The sequence below is a fragment of the Trematomus bernacchii genome, unplaced genomic scaffold (genome assembly GCF_902827165.1).
Source record: "Trematomus bernacchii unplaced genomic scaffold, fTreBer1.1, whole genome shotgun sequence".
In the NCBI taxonomy this organism is placed as follows: Eukaryota; Metazoa; Chordata; class Actinopteri; order Perciformes; family Nototheniidae; genus Trematomus; species Trematomus bernacchii.
Genome location: NW_022987803.1, coordinates 4,180,780 through 4,197,561, shown reverse-complemented (window position 1 = coordinate 4,197,561; position 16,782 = coordinate 4,180,780). Strand labels below are relative to the sequence as shown.

The window sequence follows — 16,782 nt, the reverse complement described above, 5'->3', positions numbered from 1 at the left end:
GGGATGTTCTAAAGCCAGATTGAAATTCATAGATTAGTTTCTTTTCCGCGAGGTACTTTTCGACCTGTTCATATACTATTTTTTCCATGACTGAGGGCGGTAGTTGCCTGGGTCCAATTTGCTGCCCTTTTTGTGCAGGGGGGTTACTCTTGCAATTTTGAAGTCTTTGGGTACTTTTCCCTGTTTTATGGAGAGGTTAATTATGTGAGCTATGACTGGTGAGATGGCGGTTTATGGCGGCAAATCTCTGTCATAAATCGCGAGGGCATATGAGATCCACGCGAGCACAAGTCAAGCAGCCGCGGACGTATATTATTTTCGCGAGCACTAAAACGGCACTCGCGCGAGAGCAATATTGAAGCCTGCAGGGGAGAAACATGCCTTGAGCATGTGCAGCATCTACATGAGCTCTCCTTGGTCTCCTGCGCTCTCGCGAGCAATTCCTGCTCTTCTGCTCGTGAAACTCTGGCCTGCTCTCACTCGCGGAGAAATTTTAGGAAGTGGGCGTACCGTGTCCCAGTAACGCCAAATCTAATTGGTCCTCTTTTATGATTGGCCGTTTTCAAATGACGAGAGATATCGGAGCGGGAAAGCCCCGCAGAAGAAGAATGGCTGACGACAAGGAGGTACGTACAAAAAAAACTACCGGTACTTTTAGCTATGCATATAGAAAACTATGGTTTAACATAACTATAATTGTATCTGCTTGACGGGCATTTAAGATATTGACATTGCATTATTTACAAGCCACGGTATAAGAAGAAAGTGACACAGCTGTCTGCCCGCAATAATAAAAGTTAGCTAAAGTGAACTGTCAGCAGATCTGGATAAACAAGACGACATGTCTTTGCACTGTGATTGTGACAATCAATTTGACTATTTCTTGTTTGTGTCTGTTTTAACAGATAGAGTTACAAAATGCTACCAGGCGTGTTGTTGACTTGCTGAGAAGTGCCTTGGCTGAACCAACTTCTCAAAATCGTAAGTGAAACTAGGGGGAGATCACTTGTCTTCACAGATTCATCTAATGGTCAGCCGTTTACAAAAAATTACAGCTGCAGTCTTGGCCGGCGGAAGCACGCCGAGGTGTTTCAGTGACAGTTTTACCAACCTATATTAAAACCAGAGTGAAAAACTGAATTTCCCCATGGGGGATAATTAAAGGTTCATCTTCTTCTTGTTCTTCTTCTATTTATTTTCAGGGCTTGTGACTATCTGGGTAATGTTTAATTAATGAAGCCTTTATATATTCTAACTACTTTACGTATTTAGTACTCAGTTTATTTAGATTCTAGGGAATCATAGACATCTTTAAATTGTGTTCACAGATGAAGTACAGGTTCAGGGAGAGCAGGTGGAGGTGGGCAACAGACAGCCTACTATACAGGGACAGCAGCAGTCTGCTCTTGGCAACAGGCAGCAGGCTGGGAAAAGGCAGCGTCAGGCAGTCCAGGGGCAGCAGCAACAAAGGACCCCTGGCTTTCCTTCTACAGCAGGAAATACAGTGGATCAAAATATGGCCAGGTTTGGATCCGTTAGGAAATAAAGATAGTTCTGAACTGAATTGTCATTGTAATAACTCGGCAATTTACTATAATTCAGGGTATTTTTTAATAGAAATTAACGCTCTTCAGATTGTTTAGAATGAATATATTGTATAACAGCTTCTTAAATGCCTCTCTTACACATTGTTTTCAACTCCTCAGGGCTTTCCCCGGCCTATTCAAATCCGGTAAAAGCTATACCCCATCTCCCAAAAGATGGGGTATAGCCATCCCCCCCCCCAATCCAGGGGCCCCAGCCCCTGGATTGGGGCTCTTAGGTCAACCCCAATCCAGTTCTTTCTGCTCAATCAGTGCACAGAAAGAACACCAAAGTCATCGGATGAAATGGTCCTTCTCCAGGCTGGACTTGGCAGGAGGACTCTCAATATCCCCGAAAATGCTGACCACTCCCAGGTAAGATAGAAAAAATAATAAGGAAAGGAGTCAAGATAATATAAGAAGCACTTTATTGATCCCAATTTGGGGACATTTTTTATGTATTACTGTAGTTTCCCAATCCACTGAAGTACTACTGGTCACAAATCAGCTTCAACAGAGGTGACATGTGTGGAGGGTTATAGTTCTAACTGCACACTTGTTTTGCTCTTCCCACATAGATATCATATATACTTATGCAATCATATTCCAAAATGGTACCATTGGAAGGGGCCTGGATGCTACATAAAGCTGCTGGTAAGATAAAATCTCCCTTATTAAATTCAACTGTGGTCTAGTATCTCTGCAGTTAAATCCTATGTATACCCTCTATCTTCTCCTACAATAGCTGCTCTTATAATAACTCATCAATGCCCTTGATGGTTAGCATATTTACCTACCCTCTTGTTTTTAGCAATCCATGAGAAAGCCTAACACTGCAAGTGTGCATCTTGTTAAAATCAACTGCCTCCCCTAGAACATTCTGTGCATTAAATAACATCCACTTGTTTGTACACATTCCCACATAGGAGGATCAGGCCAGCGGAAATTAAGTGTTTTGGCACCTGAGGCAGAGGGTTACACGGGGGCCTACCTTGCTAAAGCTTTAGGTGGAAAAGGCTGTCTCTATATAATGCCCATCCAGGACACTTTAGACACCTCCCCCTTGCCCTACTCATCAGAGGAGTTCGAAAATATGCCAAAAGCCAGATGTGCCACATGTCATCTAAGCATGCCTGTCCAGCTGTTGGCTTTACACGCACAAGAGTGTGAACCAAGCAGCTGTTCTGACCGCATGGATCTGGAACCGGTAATGTTATTCCACAAATAACTATGCAGGATCATTGTCATACTGAATCGACAGCTTTTTTTAACTGGTTACGATTTTCAGGATCTGGACCCAGATTTAGATGAGTCTCCAGCTACAAGCAATCCTGGGAATGTAAGCTCACTAATATTGTAGGTGTTTGTTTCTAAACAATCTTCATTGTATGTGTCATTAATTGGAAGTCTTTCTACATTTTATTATAGGCTTCTCCAAGTGTGCTCCCGTGTAGGACCTCCTGTTCTAAAATCGATATTAAGGTAAAATCAGGGCATTATTTATCAATTACATTATTGCAGATGATGAAGGTTTCTGCGTCTCAGTAATTCACTTGAATATTTGCTCTGCTTTTCTGTATTTTTAAAGGTGGCCTGTCCATTGTGCTCAGAGTTATTTCCTGAGTATTTTGTTGAAATACATGCCAGCACTTGTAGAGAAAGGTTTTTTTTTCTCCTATTATGCACATTCTTTATATACTTTTTTCTTGCAGTGTTAGATATTGTAAACCATGATTAAGGCATGCCCCATTGAAATCTTTTTTCCCTCATCAGTACATTGCAGTCGACACAAATTATCGATTTGGAAGAACATGCCAGTGAAGAACTGACAGGGCGAGTGAAAAGGTAATATGCTTAAAATGTACCTGCAATTGCTTATTTTAAACAAAAACGTCCTGCAGTTATTGTGTTCACTATTTGTGTTAATTGTACCGTTCATCAGTTGCTCTGCATTGTTATTGTTATGCCTTGAATATCATTTAAAAGAGGCCACTTTACATCAGTCAGGGGTCGTCAGTTTACTCAATGATACAAAAGGGGTCTCTTAAGGGAAAACGTTTTTGATCCAGTTGTCTAATCAACTTCTAATTGTTTCCTTCAAGTCTTGCTGAAGCCATCGAAACACTTAGTGGACGAGTGGACACAACGACACTCTTTAATGTTAGTGTCACTAGGGAGGAAATCTTTGAAAGGGGTTTAGGGCAGTGGAGACGTCAGAAGAGGTCTTCTCCCAAAAAAAACTCCGAGTGTCTTTCATTGGAGAGTCTGGAATTGACCATGGGGCTCTCAGGAAAGAATTCTTAACAGGTATATGTTTACCTCCCTTATAATAAATGAAAATATTCCTCAGTGTGTGGCGGTTCTCTGGTTGCATGCAATTTCTGAGCTTGCACAGGTTAAGGGCTTTGCATGACGCGTGCTGTTCTTTAACATATACAGTGGTCTAATTGAGATTATCAATGTATTGATCCACTTTTCCTTTCAATTATAGAAATGATGGCAGGTGTTGAAAGGAAGTTTTTTCAGGGAGGGAGTACAGGGAAAACCCCCAAGTACTCAATTACTGACTACCACAAAGAGCATTTCAAGTATGTAGAATTGTGTTCTGCAATATCTTTTCCATGTTTATTTTATTTATGAATAATGTCTATGCATGATTACACTTTGTTAATGCAGGACAGCTGGAGAGATTATGGCAGTCAGTATAGTACAAGGTGGTCCTCCACCTAACTTTTTCAGAGAGTGGTGCTATGGATACATATCCACTGGGGAGATGGATAGAGATTCCATTTCCAAGGAAGATGTGACTGATCCAGAGCTCAGCCAGCTTATGGAAGAGGTAATATTTTTCTTCTCCTCAGATACTCCTTCATATAACATGAAGTTTGTTTTAGTATGGTTGACACACACACACACCTCTTTGTAGTGTGAATATTCTCTAATTCTTAAAATAAGCTAAGGCTCCCATGACTTACTGTGTGATGCTGTTTTTCCAATTGCAAAGGTTGAGATGGCTGAACCTGAAGCTATGTACGACCTTCTGGATCGGATAACAGCATGCGGGTACAGTGGTCCTGCAACGTGGGAGAGGAAGGAAGAAATAATAAAGTATGTGCATATGCTAAGTGATTTAACCCATAACAACCCATGTTTAAAACCAATCAATTATTCTTTTACACTCATATTGAGTGTGCAGTCACTCTTTCCCTTTTTTATGTATGATTTTATATTATTGCTGTTATCTGTTACTGAATTATAGGGCAATTATCTTGCACTCATCGGTCCGCATCCTACCAATGCTGCAGCAGATATGCTCAGGCATGAAGCTGTATGGCTTGTGCGGGATGATTGTACAACAACCACACAACTTCAGGGATCTGTTCGTCCCTGGCCTTCATGAAAAGGTCAGTATTATGTCTCTAGCTGATTTTACCACTGCATTTCAAACCTTAACCTTTTAACAGCCAGCGCCACCATTTGGTAGAGCACATTTTGTGTCTTGATATTTTGTTGACATTTTTTTTTTTAAAGTGTAACTCCATCTGATTCAGCCAGCTCTACCCTTTGGTTGACATGTTATGCACAAAACAACCTCTAGATGTCACTGTGGTTTGAACAGAAAGCCCTTCAGCTAGCTTCCACTGAGAAAGTTGGCATGCTAAAAAATCACTGCTGAAGAAATCACTCTTTTTGGTCAACTTTTGTAAGGTAACCATATCATTTTTGACATATTTCAGTGTCAGAGCACTGACTGAACATATTTAGATAACTTGATGCACAAAACAAGTTTTAACAAGGGTGTAATTATTTTTTGGAAAATATGCTCAACCAATCGGTCGATTTGGCCTTTTATGGTAAACTAGCAATATGACTTTTTCAGAGTTTCATAGATGTTTTCCAATAAAATATGGTAAATAAATGGCTAGATTCATGGTAATATTACTAAATCTAGTACTGCCTTATGAGTCTCAGAGTGAAAGAGTGATAATAATTTATATAGCAGCTTTCATGCATGGCATTCAGCCCAAAGTTGCACACAGATGAGCAAGTTAGGCCAACACAGGATATAGACATTTGCTGTTAGGCCAGTGGTTTCTTCTTAGGCCAATTCAGCATCTACAGTAAGATGAGCACGTCTTTTTTTTATTGTGAAAAACACTTTACATTACTTTTTATATCAATATCAATATTGATACCTTTTTAAAAAAATGTGTTTGGTTATGTGTGGCCCATTTGATAAAAAAATGCAAACTAATAATTTTTCCATAGCTTTTTTTCTTGGTCTGGCAATTAAAGGGTTAAGCTCATCCAACTTTGAGCATACACCATTTTATTTTTTCCTCTCTCCAAGCCGGATGCTGAATTCCTGATGGGAGCCATATCTCCAGTCTTCAGTGAGCTGGGCATCCTCGATTCCCTCTGCCCTGGGCAGAGGGAATCGAGGATTGTAAACTTTTTGCAAGACTTCATCCAAAACATTGAAGATGAAGGTGATACTACTGCCCTGACATTTTATAAACGTATTTGTTCTTGAATTGTACCCCCGATTACGACAGGCAACTCAATGACAGCTTTGTATACCTGTTTTATTCATGTTTACATGTCTCAGTTTAAACACAACTTTGCATCATGATAGTTGCGATGAAACAATGATAACTAAAGCAGGACTGGCTAATGAGGTTTTCTTCTTCAAAATATCCACATAAAAAACAATTTAAAAACAATAGCCATATTTATTGACATTGCTTAGGTGAAGATATGCATTTCTTTGTATTAACTTTCAACTTGTTTTAAGAGGAAGAAAAGAGCTTCGTGGTTGAAGAGAGGGGGACCCCTGTGAAGATAACAACAGAGAGTGATCTTGATGATGGAGACTCAAGAGAGACAGAGTCTACAGTTGAACTGGCGAGAGATGAAGAGGAGATGAAGGAAAAACACAAGATCACTGTTGGCTGCTTCCTTCAATGGCTTACGGGGCAGGCACATGTCCCCATCACCTCAACAGAGAGAGAGAGATTTAAAATCCTAATTGAATTCGACCACGATTGCAGCGTGCACTATGGTACACACACTGTATGCTTTCCAGTAGTTAATGCATGCTCCAACTCTATTACCTTTCCGACAAGGCACCTCGGCTCATATCCGGAGTTCCTGAGCATTATAACACAGGCTGTTATAAGTAGCAGGGAGTTTAGTCGTTCATAAGATTCATAGAATCGATGTTTTCTGTTAAAACAGTCTTTATTGCACTTTATTTGACAAGGTTTTCATTTGTTCAAGATGAGAATGTTACTATACAGTCAAACTTTCAAGTGACATCACATACTGTTCCAGTCAAAATGTTTTTGAAACAAATGGTGAAGTTGGGGAACCATTATACTTTTGAGCTGTATTTTGTGTCGATTGTTGTTTCAATTGTCACCAGTTGTGCCAAGTAACTTTACTCTTGGTACTTTTACTTAAGTAACACTTTGAACACAGGACTTTTACTTGGAACAGAGTATTGTTACATTTAGGTATTTCTACTTTTAGTTAAGTACTTCTTCCACCTCTTATAGTCACTGTAATACACATATAATACACCTTACTAACTTAAACTGTTTCCCCATTATATTCCTACTATGAGGCTTAAGGCTAGGTTTACCCTCATCTGTGTCATTCAAGGGAGCTGTATTTCTTAAGAGCCACATCTTTCAGCTACATACTCACGGCAGAGTAAGTACAGTTCCTTGACCGGAGTGTTTGGGTCAATTTGCTGAAATACTGATTGAAGTTCAGTTATGTCTTCTGGACTCAAAGGGCAGTCGAATTCGGGGACGACAATCCCTGCATCCTCTTCTCCATCGTGGTCAGCAGCAATTTCCCAGTCAACATCTGGCTCCTAATAACCATAACAGAGGTTTTGAACACTTGGGTGAAATAAATGTATGTCTTATAAACAAAGTGGAACAATGACATCAAGTAATAGTTCGTGTTATTTTTTACAAAGTTAAAATAACACAAACTGAATAAAATGCCCAGAAAATGGTCATGCCAAGAGTAGGGAAAGAAAGTAATATTTTGACAATATATATTACACAAAGTAAATGGTAAGTAATTAATATCTTCAATGACAATCCAATAAACGTAACTAGGCTTCTAACAATGAGAGGTTAATGCTGAAACGAGATCAATACCTCAGGGCTCTCCGGCTGATCAATGTTTGTCTGCATCAGTCCAAGTTGCCATAACTGCTCTGGACATTGGTTCCGTTCAGTGCTGAGTGGATGATGGTTCCAGCCTTCTGTAAAAATCCCCAAGTCCATCTGAAGTCGGGGAAGAATAATGTAGTGCACACAGAAGAGGTCGTCTGTTGATGAGATGTCGAGCAGACCATCCTCTTCGAGGGAGAGCAGTATCGCAGAGTACTTGTTGGTGACAATGACTCGTACATCACGCCAAAGACGCTCAATCCTATGGATGAAAATACATGGTTTAGGGAAAACCAGTTCAAGTGATCTATTTTCATGCTGGCCTAGCATGGGTTAAGTGCAAGGTGCTTGGTCTACACATCAGATAATTCCACCTCACTAATTGAGTTACTAGAGATGCTGCAATTTACCTCTGGTTATGAACACATTTACCAGAGATGAAGCTTCCACGGTCGGTGCCGCGAACCGAAAACATGAATCTCGCTATCTGTACGTTTTCTACTCCTTGGTCTCCTCTGACCCTGAAATGTACACAGTTGACCAAAGGACTGTCAAAGAAAATATTCATCCAAAAGTGTCACAGTATTGAGCTAGCTCTCCAAAGAGTGTGCTTTTTTCTGTGAATTCACCTTAAAGGCACTCCATGTCTTTGTGTTGCCTCTAGGAAGAAGCCATAGGCTGTTGACGCACGGTTGTTGGTCGAAGCACCCAATTACATTACCTGCAGAGAATATTTAAGAATAGGGCAATTACACACAATAACTAGACAACATTCTGTTAAACTGTGTATTATAGGGGAAAAAATGCAGAGATTAAAGAATTCCTGTTGCAATAGAAATAAGCAAACAATACTGACATACAGTATACTGACTCATAATACTTGTGCAGCAAAAATAGGCAATGCACAAAATCTCCTTTATATCTACTTTGACTTTGCTGCTTCCTTTTTAGTCCATACACTTTCTCCATTTGGACCAAAGCCAGGACACAGCGTTGGGACCTCTTTTGTGGTTTTAAGTAGCTAGCAGTAAACTCGTACAAAAAATACATGTTTGTTTAATGTGTGTCTACTGAAGTGAAATGCAGTCTTACCTTTCTCGAATACCCGTCCACTCCACCAAATAAGACAATGTTATAACTGAAAAACCAAAGAACAAACTATTATAGCACTCTGGAATTGAAACACCGATTCTCCAAATCTGGGACATTACAAAGAGATTATTTCTTAATCACTTAGCGAAATATAAATACCACTACCGTATCAATTTGTGGTTGGTATCCACGTGCACAAGCGAGAGAGGCCCTCGCACTGAATATGTTCTCCTCACAACACAGCCCAGACTAGCCAGTCTGGAGAGGATGCCTATGGAATCCACTCGATGCATTGAGGCAGCCATTCTTGTCCATTGTACACGTAGACCAATAGATAACAACCGTCCTTTGACCATTCGGTATCCAGCAGTGGGCATGTCATTCTTGATAGATATGACCACGTTATCCAACTCCTCATCGCTGATGGAGCTATAAAGTTCTGAAACAGATAAGCCAAACTCTCTCATCCTTCTAAAGATTGTACTGGAAGAAACACCTAGCAGTTTTGCAATGAAAGGCACCGATAGGTTTGTCCCCAACATCTCAACCAACTGCTGCCTCTCAATTTCAAATTTAGGACGTCCTCTTAGACCAATAACTGATCCCACTGCTGTATTTGGGGCATCTGAATCGAAATATTGCCTAAGTAGTCCAAACAGCTCTTGAAGAGCTTGGATTATTCCTTGCGGTATGTCAACATGTCTCGAAAGTGCTTGCAGGAGGTACAGCTCCTGGCGACATGCAAACTCCAGGAAATCCAGGTCAAGTGGTGCTCGAATGAGTGCAAGCTCAAACTTCGACAGGAGTCTCTCCAGGATCTGCCGTTTCAGAATATGCTGTGAAGAAAAATAAAGTACACTTTAATTAACTAAATTAATACTTGAGGAAGATTCCTTGAATATATGTGTTTGTAAACCCTAACTAAAGGTGTAACAGTCCTTTTTTCAGGTGGAGCTAATATTTCCTTCTGGTCAGAGTTTGTTAATTCAGTTATGACGCTATACCACAATTATCTATTCACTATTTTATTTGTATTTAATTATATTTTTAAGAAATGTGGTCAATCTTTATTGAAACAATTATGTTAAATACAGAATAAGGCACATAAACATCAATGTTCATCATAAACATTCCAAAAAATAAGCTGAGGGCATTTGAACAGAAAAAAAAGTGGTCATTCAGAAATTAAAGTGCCAAGAAACTTGCAAAATTCTTGGGCTTTTTTACATTTGCATCATTTTATACTTTTTTTGTGTAGTATTATTTCTTTGAGAAAGGCAATAAAAACTGGGGACATTTTGAAAAAGCGACATTTGTGAAAATATTTTGCTAAAGTAATCAAAATTATTAATTCCAAATTCAGTTTTTGAAAGCTACATTTTATATTATCATATGTCAAGACCGAAAAGGTAATTGGTTCTTATCTTTAAAAATATGTATAAAAATGTATTATCTAAAAAAACTCAATCCATTTATAAGTAAGGACGGCTCTTGTGGAATAACCACAGAATACAAAAGCATGCCTTTAATTAAAACAATCATTAGTAAAGTAAAGTAACTTACGTGAGACGTTTCCACAGCCATATTTCATCACGTTTGGAGCAGGTTTGGAGCTCTTATTATACATCCATGGTTTGGAGAGGGACAAACAGTACTTCCTGGTTTAAATCCAGACAACGGCCAATCATAAAAGAGGAGGGGTGTAACCAATTAGATTTGGCGTTACTGGGACACGGTACGCCCACTTCCTAAAATTTCTCCGCGAGTGAGAGCAGGCCAGAGTTTCACGAGCAGAAGAGCAGGAATTGCTCGCGAGAGCGCAGGAGAGCTCATGTAGATGCTGTACATGCTCAAGGCATGTTTCTCCCCTGCAGGCTTCAATATTGCTCTCGCGCGAGTGCCGTTTTAGTGCTCGCGAAAATAATATACGTCCGCGGCTGCTTGACTTGTGCTCGCGTGGATCTCATATGCCCTCGCGATTTATGACAGAGATTTGCCGCCATAGCGGTTGCTGTGTCTCTGAGGAATTTGGAGGGGATATTGTCGTGGCCAGTGGCCTTGTTAGGTTTGAGGGCGCTCAGTTTAATGAGTACCTCTGCTGTTGTTACCCTTGCTAGACTGAAATCATCTTTGCGTACCCCTAGGTTTTTGTAGTAGGTCATGATGTGATCTACTCCAAAAAGCCCTGAGTGGGTGGGTAATTTATTTACAAGAGTTGTGGCTATGTTTGTGAAAAAAATGTTGTACTTGGCCACATCCAGTTTGTCTGTGATGAGCCTGTTATCTGTCTTTATGTTTAAGTTTGAAAATCTCGTTTTGAGTTTTTTGCTGCAGCCAAGCTGGTTATTGAGTAATTTCCAAAGTTCCCAGGGTTTATTTTTGTTTTCCTCAGTTTTGTCATTGATGAAATTCTTTTTGGCCCTTTCTCATGTCATCAAATGTCCCATCCTCGGTTGCGTTCGAATACTCCAAAAAAACAGCTCCTAAGTTCTAACCCTATCGTCTATTCCTTGACCTCGGAGTGAAACGTCATGGGGTTAAGGGATAGTGGATAGGAGAATTCAAAAGGATTTAGGAGAAGAGACTGCGGCACTTTAGAGAATCCGACTGCACTTTCACTATCCAACGTGTTTATGATGCGCCAGCGGAGGTCATAAATGTGCGCCTGCTGCTGTGGGGAAACTATGGAAACTACAGTTTTCTATACAGCGGACTACAACATGGATGTTTAATAAGAACGAGGGACTACTGTAAACTCATCTAGAGACTCTGCACCGTGCTCTGATGCTGTTGTTTTATGCTTTATGAACAGGGACAACAGAGAAACATATTCTTCATGACCAAAGTTGGAATTGAAATAAAAAAGGAAAGTGAAACTTATGCTCGTCACCCTCTCCCTCCGGTCCACATTAATACAAATGATCCCAATACGTATGATTGTATGAAAAGATCTTAAAATCAATACAAATGTATTTATTATAAACGTTAGTCCTTAACATCTATCACTGTGTATATCACCATTCAAACATCTTTTAAAAGTTGAACAAACCCCACACAGCTCAGTAAAGACTGTGAAATGTTGACTTTATTTGATCATTTCAGTAAAAACTAACGTTCATATTTCTCTTTTTGATTATAATACTGATGAACGTTCAAAACAAAGCACTTTGGCAACTTACCACATACGTTTTAAATTGCTTAATAAGCACCGTAACTTTATACCGATATCATTTCTCGTTCATAATCGGTTGTTTCCGTGAACGGCCGACTGTTGTGTGACGGCAAATGCTGCGGCCGCAAGGCATTGTGGGGCAGCATTTTCTCCTCTCCTTTCGGTTAGGGAGGTCCAGTGGTTCCTAGGCTAAAGGAGGTTATAAAGGAAGTTTGAAACCTCCTTTCCTTTTAATTTAGAGAATTCGAACGGCACTTATCATGGCTGCCACTGAGGGACTTCCGGGTCATTTCACTCCGTTAGGAAGGTTCCTAAGCTAAATGGACTATTCGAATGCAACCCCAGACTCCTCGGTCCTCCGGTAGTGACCCGGAAATGAATTTTAGCGCGCCATGTTGAAGGACATCTCATTTCTCTAAATGCACATCGAGGACCGAGCAACGAGCGTCGAGGAGGCTCTCTGGAGGAGCTATAACCGAGGATACACTGATGGGTCCTCCACAGTCCTCCACGGCTCCTTCGTGGATGCATTTCCGGCAACAGTGATGTTTCAAAGAGTCGAGACGCACGGCCGGACTTATCTCAGCCAATGACAGCTCTGCATGCATCCCCTGGATATTATTTTATTAACTGCTCTCATCGCGACCGATCGCGACGCGATGTTTACAGTGAGAACAGCTGTGAGGTCCGTGCAGAAAGCAGAGCAGTGTGTATAATATATATCACTCAGTATAACAGGCCTACTCTCTTTATTTGCTTTAGTTTAGTAGTAGATATCTACAAACAAAGAGTCGATATTTTTCTAAAACCATTTAGTGCTTCACATAATAAAATACACAACGGCTGTAGCCTGATTATATGCTTTAGGAGCTGTTGGTGCGTGTGTGTGGTGTAGGTGTGTGTGGTACAGTGTGTGCGTAGATGCAGCGGACAGATAGGTCTCAGTTGGTTTGGTGTCCTCTGCTTACTTGTAATACTTGTAAATAAAACTTTTGGCCCGTCATTTATTTCCCTCATTGTAGCGACCAGAGAGGGGGGGGGGGGGGATATATCCAGTCTCTGATAGTGTTACGTTATTATGAGAGTGCTCTGTTTGATTCTGAAATTGTATATATTTATATAAATATATACATGTGTGTGTGTGTGTGTCTGTGTCTGTGTGTATGTCCGCATCTGTAGCCTGTTATTGTCTCATTATACCGCACTGTGAATGAATTAAAAGTAAATATGTAAGTCGTCATGAACACATCTGTCCATCAGACAGAGGGCTGCTGTGCCTCCTGTCATCATTAATGGACGTCTCTTTAAAATGACCGCTCAGAGGAGAGGAGTTCTCATTTCTCTAACCGCCTGCTGCTTCCCCTCCTCTCTCCTCGGTTCCCCTCCTCGGCTCCTCCGCTCGCATCTCCTGTGGGCGGGACTAACGGGCCGTCTCCACGGCAGCGTTAAAAAAATCTTGAAACGCTTCTGCCCATTCACTTTGAATGGGGTGACGTCACTTTTTTTCGCTTTCGCCGAAATGCATTGTGGGCAGGCGAGCGGAGATTCTCAGGATTTTCAAGATCCAAAGTTGAACAATGTTCAACTTTTGAGGCTGAGGTGGAAGCGTCAGCCAATCAAATCCCGTGTACGCAAATCTGACAGTTCAAGCTCTAGCCAATCAAACGGCGTGTATGCTGGGAGAGAAATACCGCAGGTCATTTCCTCATATTCCAAAAAATGGAGGAGAAATTAGCGGTACCGAATCAATCACCCGGTGCTTTATGACCAGACCTACCGGGATATAAACCGGAGGAGCCAGGCATGGAGGGAGGTGGCAGAGACAGTGGTAGGTTTTCGCCTGTTTTGGGGAGTTTATATCCAGTTTACTTCGGGCTTTTTTGCTTCGTATGTCGCGGGCGGGAGATTCATGTGATTGGTTGCTCGCAAAAAATCCTCAAGCTTCAGATACGCCCACCTCCAAGATTTTTTTAACGCTGCCGTGGAGACGGCCCGTAAGTCTCGAGGATAGGAGTCGAGGAGGGGAGTCGAGGAGGAACATTTGAAGACATGAGAAAGGGCCTGTAGCCTCATCCCAATACCCCTCCTCGACTCCTCTCTTCCCCTCCTCCGGGACTTGACCCGGAAATCGATCAAGACACGCCATTTTGAAGGACGTCCCAATAGCTGAAATGCACACGGAGGAGTCGAGGAGGGGTGAGGGAGGAGGGGTGCGGGAGGAGACGAAAGGGAGGATACACGAGAGCAGACTACGCGGAAGTGTTTTCACTACTCGCGTATAAAAGCCCCGCCCCCACCTTCACAGCTGGTCGATTTCAACACAGGAAAACGGAGAACTGGAAGAATGAGTGGAAAAGCGTCACATAAATGTATAAGTGCTCACAGCTCCGTGGGAATTATTATGTGCAATTCATTTCTTAAGGTTATACTAACAATTTAAGTCATGTTTAATGATCTTGAACGTCACTAAAACATAGCTATTAAGAAAGCTATTTCATAAATGGCTAGATCTTGATAAATAAAAATTATTTGTTTTGTTTTGTGTTAAGATATTCAGGAGTTAAATTATTTAAAATTCACAGTCCTGAATGTGGGTTTGTGGTAAATGTGGGGATCTACAGGACACACATTTTCAGAGTAAAGGCTTTCACATTATTATAATTATAATTTTATTGAAATGTACATTTTACACCAAAACGGAACACAAAAGCAGGACCAACCATCATACATTGAATTCCTTGACTAAAAAGAGAAAGATTCATCATTTAAATACATATTTAACAATAAATGGGCCGGTTCTAAGGGGTTATTCAGTTAAACCCAATGAGAGGGGATACAGCTGTGCACATGTCATCATTAACAGACGTCGTTTAAGAGTGACGTTTGAGTGAACGAGGACATCCCAATTAATACCTGAGGACTCCTCTGTCCTCGCGTCACCTCCTCGTGTCTCTCGCTCGCATCTTACGGAGGCGGAGCTAAGACGCAAGGAAGGGACGCGAGTGAGGGAAAGGAGGAGTCGAGGAGGGGTATTGAGACCTGGGTTGCGTTCGAATACTCCAAAAAAACAGCTCCTAAGTTCTAACCCTATCGTCTATTCCTTGACCTCGGAGTGAAACGTCATGGGGTTAAGGGATAGTGGATAGGAGAATTCAAAAGGATTTAGGAGAAGAGACTGCGGCACTTTAGAGAATCCGACTGCACTTTCACTATCCGACGTGTTTATGATGCGCCAGCAGAGGTCATAAATGTGCGCCTGCTGCTGTGGGGAAACTATGGAAACTACAGTTTTCTATACAGCGGACTACAACATGGATGTTTAATAAGAACGAGGGACTACTGTAAACTCATCTAGAGACTCTGCACCGTGCTCTGATGCTGTTGTTTTATGCTTTATGAACGGGGACAACAGAGAAACATATTCTTCATGACCAAAGTTGAAATTGAAATAAAAAAGGAAAGTGAAACTTATGCTCGTCACCCTCTCCCTCCGGTCCACATTAATACAAATGATCCCAATACATATGATTGTATGAAAAGATCTTAAAATCAATACAAATGTATTTATTATAAACGTTAGTCCTTAACATCTATCACTGTGTATATCACCATTCAAACATCTTTTAAAAGTTGAACAAACCCCACACAGCTCAGTAAAGACTGTGAAATGTTGACTTTATTTGATCATTTCAGTAAAAACTAACGTTCATATTTCTCTTTTTGATTATAATACTGATGAACGTTCAAAACAAAGCACTTTGGCAACTTACCACATACGTTTTAAAATGCTTAATAAGCACCGTAACTTTCATGATATCATTTCTCGTTCATAATCGGTTGTTTCCGTGAACGGCCGACTGTTGTGTGACGGCAAATGCTGCGGCTGCAAGGCATTGTGGGGCAGCATTTTCTCCTCTCCTTTCGGTTAGGGAGGTCCAGTGGTTCCTAGGCTAAAGGAGGTTATAAAGGAAGTTTGAAACCTCCTTTCCTTTTAATTTAGAGAATTCGAACGGCACTTATCATGGCTGCCACTGAGGGACTTCCGGGTCATTTCACTCCGTTAGGAAGGTTCCTAAGCTAAATGGACTATTCGAATGCAACCGAGGCTTGTGAAACATCTCTGTTCCCGGAAATGCATCCACGAAGGAGCCGTGGAGGACCCATCAGTGTATCCTCGGTTATAGCTCCTCCAGAGAGCCTCCTCGACGCTCGGTCCTCGATGTGCATTTAGAGAAATGAGATGTCCTTCAACATGGCGCGCTAAAATTCATTTCCGGGTCACTACCGGAGGACCGAGGAGTCGAGGAGTCGAGGAGGGGGATTTGATGAAATGAGAACGGCCCCTGGTGTATTCATACCCCTCACTGTTTTTTCATCATTCAATTCATTCTATATTTTATTCTGTAGATTGTGTACATTACTTTTCACTTTACTGCTTTATGCACTCCTGGTTAGAAGCTAAACTGCATTTCGTTGTCTCAGTACCTGTAATCTGTGCAATAACAATAAAGTTGAATCTAATCTTGAGCAGGAACAAATGTATTTACTTAGTACATATCTGACATTAACGATTAAACACATTTGTGCATTCTTTATAAATGCAAACCGAGTCAAGCCGACTCCGGAGGTGGCGGTATGCACCTTAAAGTTGTTTGCAATCCGCCAAAAAACCGAGAGAAGAAGAAGAAGAGGAAGAAGCCGACTCCGAGCTGTCCGACTTCAGGCGAGCTTTTTGAGACCTCCC

At 41.1% G+C, this 16,782-nt stretch overlaps 2 protein-coding genes across 2 annotated transcripts; one reads left to right on the top strand and one right to left on the bottom strand.

Moving 5' to 3' along the window:
* Positions 1 to 556: 556 nt before the first annotated feature.
* On the top strand, positions 557 to 3,887 carry LOC117498596. The gene is made up of 11 exons (XM_034150791.1): positions 557 to 626; positions 906 to 981; positions 1,329 to 1,524; positions 1,793 to 1,958; positions 2,162 to 2,237; positions 2,510 to 2,790; positions 2,872 to 2,922; positions 3,012 to 3,065; positions 3,172 to 3,245; positions 3,357 to 3,428; positions 3,686 to 3,887. Exons 1-11 carry the CDS (start codon positions 567 to 569, stop codon positions 3,885 to 3,887), a joined length of 1,308 nt encoding a protein of 435 aa, XP_034006682.1. The 5' UTR covers positions 557 to 566.
* Positions 3,888 to 6,495: 2,608 nt separating this feature from the next.
* LOC117498595 lies at positions 6,496 to 9,171 on the bottom strand. Its single transcript, XM_034150790.1, has 6 exons — positions 9,032 to 9,171; positions 8,867 to 8,886; positions 8,404 to 8,495; positions 8,207 to 8,295; positions 7,760 to 8,036; positions 6,496 to 7,464 (listed from the first exon to the last, which is right to left on the bottom strand). The coding sequence occupies exons 1-6, from the start codon at positions 9,169 to 9,171 to the stop codon at positions 7,261 to 7,263; spliced, it is 822 nt and encodes a 273-aa protein (XP_034006681.1). The 3' UTR covers positions 6,496 to 7,260.
* Positions 9,172 to 16,782: the final 7,611 nt, after the last annotated feature.

Excerpts from the sequence above, each read along its gene's own strand:
- LOC117498595 (XM_034150790.1), bottom strand. The coding sequence starts at position 9,171 with ATGGCTGCCTCAATGCATCGAGTGGATTCCATAGGCATCCTCTCCAGA. Across the intron at positions 8,496-8,866 it reads TGGACGGGTATTCGAGAAAG|GTAATGTAATTGGGTGCTTC; the intron begins GTAAGACTGCAT and ends TATTCTCTGCAG. Across the intron at positions 7,465-7,759 it reads ATCAGCCGGAGAGCCCTGAG|GAGCCAGATGTTGACTGGGA; the intron begins GTATTGATCTCG and ends TATGGTTATTAG.
- LOC117498596 (XM_034150791.1), top strand. The coding sequence starts at position 567 with ATGACGAGAGATATCGGAGCGGGAAAGCCCCGCAGAAGAAGAATGGCT. Across the intron at positions 2,238-2,509 it reads GATGCTACATAAAGCTGCTG|GAGGATCAGGCCAGCGGAAA; the intron begins GTAAGATAAAAT and ends ATTCCCACATAG. Across the intron at positions 3,246-3,356 it reads GCCAGCACTTGTAGAGAAAG|TACATTGCAGTCGACACAAA; the intron begins GTTTTTTTTTCT and ends TTCCCTCATCAG.